The sequence below is a fragment of the Geospiza fortis genome, unplaced genomic scaffold (assembly GCF_000277835.1).
Source record: "Geospiza fortis unplaced genomic scaffold, GeoFor_1.0 scaffold82, whole genome shotgun sequence".
In the NCBI taxonomy this organism is placed as follows: Eukaryota; Metazoa; Chordata; class Aves; order Passeriformes; family Thraupidae; genus Geospiza; species Geospiza fortis.
The window spans coordinates 95672-101354 of record NW_005054685.1 but is presented as its reverse complement, the minus strand read 5'-3'; the positions used below and the strand labels follow the sequence as shown (position 1 = coordinate 101354).

General features: G+C 55.1%; 1 protein-coding gene across 1 annotated transcript in view; it reads left to right on the top strand.

The window, feature by feature from the left end:
• The window catches only part of NEMP1 (nuclear envelope integral membrane protein 1), a 7193-nt gene extending 1838 nt beyond the window's left edge, over positions 1–5355 (top strand). Inside the window, exons 3-10 of the mRNA XM_031065129.1 lie at positions 588–798; positions 1981–2053; positions 2149–2242; positions 2367–2481; positions 2632–2857; positions 3207–3380; positions 3719–3885; positions 4665–5355. Coding sequence (XP_030920989.1) covers positions 588–798; positions 1981–2053; positions 2149–2242; positions 2367–2481; positions 2632–2857; positions 3207–3380; positions 3719–3885; positions 4665–4672 — 1068 coding nt within the window. The 3' untranslated portion in view covers positions 4673–5355. The remainder of the gene's footprint in view (positions 1–587; positions 799–1980; positions 2054–2148; positions 2243–2366; positions 2482–2631; positions 2858–3206; positions 3381–3718; positions 3886–4664) is intronic.
• Positions 5356–5683: the final 328 nt, after the last annotated feature.

Below are 5683 nucleotides of genomic sequence, written 5' to 3'. Positions count from 1 at the left end.
ACCCCCGGGGATGGTGACTCCACCCCCTCCCCGGGCAGCCATTCCAGAACTTTATCACTCTTTCTGTGAAAAACCTTTTCCTAATATCCAACCTGAATTTCCCTTGGTGCAGCTCAAGGCTGTGTGCTCTGGTTCTGTCAGTTCCTGGAGAAAGAGCCCAACCCCACCTGAGCACAGGCACCTTTCAGGAGCTGTAGAGAGTGATGAGGGCACCTGTGAGCACAAATCTCTGGGGCAGAACCAGCTCCTGAGACAGGAATTCCTGGGGCAGACCAAGCTCCTGGGGCAGGAACCCTGGGGCAAGACCAACTCCTGAGGCTGCACCAGCTTCTGGAACATGAATCCCTGGGGCAGAACCAGCTCCCAGCGCAGAACCAACTCCTAAGACAGGAATTCCTGGGTCAGACCCAGCTCCCAGGACAGAACCAGCTCCTGAGGCAGGAACCCTGGGGCTGGACCAACTCCTGAGGCTGCACCAGCTTCTAGAACACCAGACCAAGCTCCCAGGCCCGAACCAGCTCCTGGGGCAGGAACCCAGTCTCATTTCTCCAGGCTAAACCCCCCCATTCCCCTCTCTCTCCCCGCAGATCCGCGTCACCAGCAGCCGCATGATCCGCGTCACCCAGGTGGACAGCGAGGAGGAGCTGGAGAAGTTCAGCCTGTGGAACGTGGTCTTCTCCTTCCTGAGGGGCAAACTCAACGACACCAGCATCGATGTGGATCTCTACAGCAACAAAACCTGCCTCAAGGTCGAGCTGCTGGAGCCTGGCACCACCTACTCCGTCGTCCTCTTGCGACGTACGTCCCCTCTGTTATAAACGAGAAGCTTGACTAGGCCAATATTCCAGCAGCAATCAATTTATTGATTAATTAATGTGGTAAAGTACGAGCAATACAGCGCTGGGTACAGTGGGAGAAGTTTTCCCTCCAACTGCACACCAATAGTTGAGGCTTACAGGTATTTATAGGGGTACTCATCAGCTTTCTCAGCAGTTTCTATTCCAATTTTTACTCATCGGCAGTTTTCTATTCCCAATTTTTACCTCACAATTCTAAACACTATTGTGATTTAGTGTTTCTCAAGATGTATCCCAAAAGGAGTATCCCCAGATGTTGGTGGTTTGGTTTCTGAAAGAAGAAAGACGAATCCTATCTGGTGAAGTCCAGTTTGTTATAAACGAGAAGCTTGACTAGGCCAATATTCCAGCAGCAATCAATTTATTAATTAATTAATGTGGTAAAGTACGAGCAATACAGCGCTGGGTACAGTGGGAGAAGTTTTCCCTCCAACTGCACACCAATAGTTGAGGCTCACAGGTATTTATGGGGTACTCATCAGCTTTCTCAGCAGTTTGTATTCCAATTTTTATTCATCGGTAGTTTCTATTCCGAACTTTTGCTTCACAATTCTATACCCTGTTGTGATTTAGTTTTTCTCAGGATGTATCCCAAAAGGAGTATCCCAGATGGTGCTGGTCCAGTTTCCAAAAGAAGGAAGATGAACCCCATCTGGCGCAGTCCAGCTCCCCAGATGTGGGTCCACCTTTTAATTACAAGGACTATAAATCTCATAACAGTGATGTCCAGCTTCCCTTGGTCAAAACTATAAATCCTTGAGGTGATGTTCATCTTCCTTTCTCACGCTGCTTTTCTCTGCTTTATTAAGGTGTGAGATAAGCATATTTCCTTTATATATATTCTAAAGCTATAGTTTCAAGGATACAAGCAATACTCTAAAATTATACTTCAAAACGTTATTATTGCAGAACTCTTTAAGGCTTAACTACAAGCAAAGAGCAACATCCTTAAAGCTTTAATTCCAATGCTCCTAAATCAACTAAGGTTAATTGCAAACAATTGATGATCCACAGACCTGTGCCTTTGGGGCACTTGGAGGTGCCATCCCTGTCCTGTCACCCTGTGGTAGGTGGGAGCTTCCCACTTTGCCCTTCTCCACTGGGATGAGTTTTTTTTTTTCAGGTTTTGATCCTAAGCTGTTCCTTGTTTTCTTCTTGGGCCTGCTGTTGTTTTTTTGTGGGGACACACTGAGCAGGTGAGGCCCTTCCTTTCCCTGGTGGCTCCTGGGTGAGGGTGCCCAGGTACCCGTAAAACACCTGCTGTGATTGATTCCCTGTGTGATCATTGCAGGAGCCAAATCTTTTACTACTCAGCTGGGATCAGTGTTGGTTTGTTGGCCTCTCTGCTTGTCCTTGTCTACATGATGTCCAAGGTCATGCCCAAGGTAGGTGTCACATCTTGAGGGGGTCAGAGACCTCGTAGCCCTTTCCATACCTGTGCTGGGATGGACTGGGTTTGGTACAGAGCACCTGGGGGAGGTATCCACAACCTGCCTGTGCTCCCTCCAGAAAAGCCCTGTGTACTTCCTGCTGGTTGGAGGTTGGTCCTTCTCCCTGTACCTGCTTCAGCTGATCTTCAAGAACCTGCAGGAGATCTGCAAGTCCTACTGGCAGTACCTGTTAGGTAGGTGGGAGCTCTGAGACTCACCTGTTCACCAGGTGAACATCTCCTAGTGGAACTATGGAGCAAAGCCTGTCCCTGCTGGTGGTGTGAGGTTCCTCCTCATCCTCACAGAGCCCCCAATTTCTGCCCCATCCCTGTGCTCCCCCACAGGTTACCTGCTCTCTGTGGGCCTCCTGAGCTTCGCCGTGTGCTACAGGTACGGCCCCTTGGAGAACGAGCGCAGCATCAACCTCCTGTCCTGGGCCCTGCAGCTCCTGGGGCTGCTGCTCATCTACTCAGGCATCCAGATCCACCCCATCGCCCTGGGCCTGGTGCTGCTGGCTGTCTGCACCAAGAACCTGGATTACCCCTTGCAGTGGGCCTTTGCTGCCTACAGGTGAGGAGCTGGGAGCTTGGGATGCCCCAGGGATTCGTGTTCCAGGAGCTGGTCCAGCTTCAGGAGCTTGGGATGCCCCAGGGTTCCTGCCCCAGGAGCTGGTCCTGCCCAGGGGTTCTTGCCCTGGGAGGTGATCCTGCCTCAGCTGCTGCTCTTGCCTTAGAGTTCCTGCTCCAGGGATCCTGCCCTTGGAGGGTGGTCCTGCCCCAGGGACTCAGTCCCGAGAGTTCCTGTCCCAGAGGTTCTGTCCCGAGAGTTCCTGTCCCAGAGGTCCTGCCCCGGGGTCCTGCCCCAGGAGCTGCTCCCACCCCATCCAGGCAGGCATTAACTGCTGTTTCCCCCCTGGCAGGAAGATGCAGAGTTCCAAGCTGGGCCCAACCCCCCCTCGGCTGCTGACAGAGGAGGAATTTCAGCTCCAGGGCGAGGTGGAGACCCGAAAAGCCCTGGCAGAGCTGAGGAGCTTCTGCAAGAGCCCTGAGTTCTCTGCCTGGACCACGGTGTCCCGCATCCAGTCCCCTAAAAGGTGACAGCCCTGACAGTGAGCTTGGGGTGGCCGCCCTGTGTCCCTCTGGGCTGTCACCTCTGTGCTTAGGGACACAGATCTGTGGTGTGTGGGGGGAAAGGATGGATAACAGCAGGAAAGGGGGAAAGGATGGAGAACACCAGGAAAGGGGGAAAGGAGGAAAGGATGGATAACAGCAGGAAAGGGGGAAAGGATGGATAACACCAGGAAAGGGGGAAAGAGGGAAAGGATGGATAACACCAGGTCCCAGCTGCAAAATGCTTCACCTGTGCATGTCAGGGCCTTTCCAGAGGCACTGGACACACCTGCCCAACGTGCTGCTCCATGGTTTCTCCCAGGTTTGCTGACTTTGTGGGTGGTGCTTCCCACGTCACCCCCAACGAGGTGTCAGCCCACGAGAGGGAGTTCGGCCTGGAAAGTCTCTCCATTGATGAGGAGCTCTTCGAGGAGGATGATGATGAGGATGAGGATGATGAAGAGGAGGAAAACATCAGTGACTCCTCTGGTGGGAATCACAAGAGTGATTCCCTGTTCCACAACCATGTGGATGTCCAGTGAGGTCAGCTGCACTGACCTGGCCAAGGAGCAGAACTTGGGCTGCTCCAAGCGTGGTGGGGATGGTCCTTGTGGGGATGGACCCCATGGGAATGGTCCTTGTGGGGGTGGACCCCATGGGGATGATTCTTGTGGAGTTGGACCCTGTGGGGATGGTCCTCGTGGGGCTGGTCCTTGTGGGGCTGGACCCTGTGGGGTTGGTCGTTGTGGGGCTGGTCCCTATGGGGATGGTCCTTGTGGGGTTGGTCCTTGTGGGGTTGGTCCTTGTGGGGATGGACCCCGTGGAGATGGTTCTTGTGGCATTGGACCCTGTGGGGTTGGTCCTTGTGGGGTTGGTCCTTGTGGGCACGGACCCCGTGGGGATGGACCCCTTGGGGATGGTCCTTGCGGGGATCTAGACCCCCTCTGACAGGCAGAAAAGGGGTCTGACCTCCCTGCAGCTCCTGCCTGAGGTGTGAACGTTGTTCTCAGCACAGCTCTGGGTGCTGGGAGGGGGTGGCACACACGGGAAGCCCCCCAAGGCTGGGAAGTCACCAGGATGCAACCTGGAGCCAGCCCAGCATTTGCACTGGATGTCTGTGAGCCCCCAGGGTGGCACCCCCAGGGCAGGGACCCCCTGCCAAACCTGGGTGCTCACCTGGCTCCATCCCCCAGTGCTACAGCTGCAGACAGGAGCCCCTTTCCCCTCTCTGGGGTGGGGATGGACCTTCCCCTCCATCTCCTCTGCAGGTACCTGAGGGTGACACACACGAGAGGAACTTTGGACCTGTCCTGTTGGTACCTGCGTGCTCTGCACCTGCCTGGAGCCGTGGTGAGGAGTGTCCTGCTCCTCCTCCTCCTCCTCCTGGTGTCAGAGGGCTCCAGCTGGTTGGGCCACACCTCTGCCTTGGCTTCAATCCCGTGTGGATACCAAAAACTCCTCCATGGAGCTGTGGAGCCTCAGGGTCTGCTGGCTGCCCCTGGACGTGGTGTTGGGGTAGAGGCCGTGCTCAGCCCCCTCTCCCCATGCCAGTGCTGAGGATGAGTGTGGATGTGCTTCCTCCCTGCCTCACTGCCCTTCTCCTGCTGTTACTCCTCTCCCAGTGGGTGTGGGCAGGGACTGAGGGTGACCCCACTGATGTTCCAGTGGGGAACTCTGGGGAGCTCTGCCAAAGCCCAAAGCTGGAGGGGACACCCCAGTCTATGCAACTTCCTGAGCAATAATGCTGCCCTCACCTGCTCACAGTGTCTCAGCTCCAGCCCCTACCTCACCTGGAGCTTCTGCCATCAGTCTGTCCCTGTCCCAGGTGTGCTCCCCCAGCCCTTGCTGCGCTTTCCTCCCTGCTCAGGTGTGAGCAGATTCAGTTACTTCATCCCCCCTGCTTCAGCGTGGTGGATGACTGATTATATTTTTAATAAAGATGTATTTTTTGGGTCCTGAGCCTCATTTGTTCATCCTGCTGTGGCCTGTGCGAGGTCATTCTGCTGGGCATGGTTTGTGGGGACACAACAAGCCCTGGGTGACACATTCCCTGGTTGGGACCAGGTGTCCTCCTTGGGGCAACCCTGAGCATTCCCTGTTCTTCAGCCCCAGCTGCTCCTGCTTCTCCAGCCCTGTACCTTGCCCCTGTTTCCCGCAGCCCAGCAGAGGAAGCTCCCTTTGTTTGCTCGGCTCCAGGATTTTCCCTGCTGGTTCCTGCTCTCAGCTGCCGGGTGGGGAAGGTCGAGCCGGGACCGCGGGCAGGAGCTGCAGCCGGTGACCCTGCTGA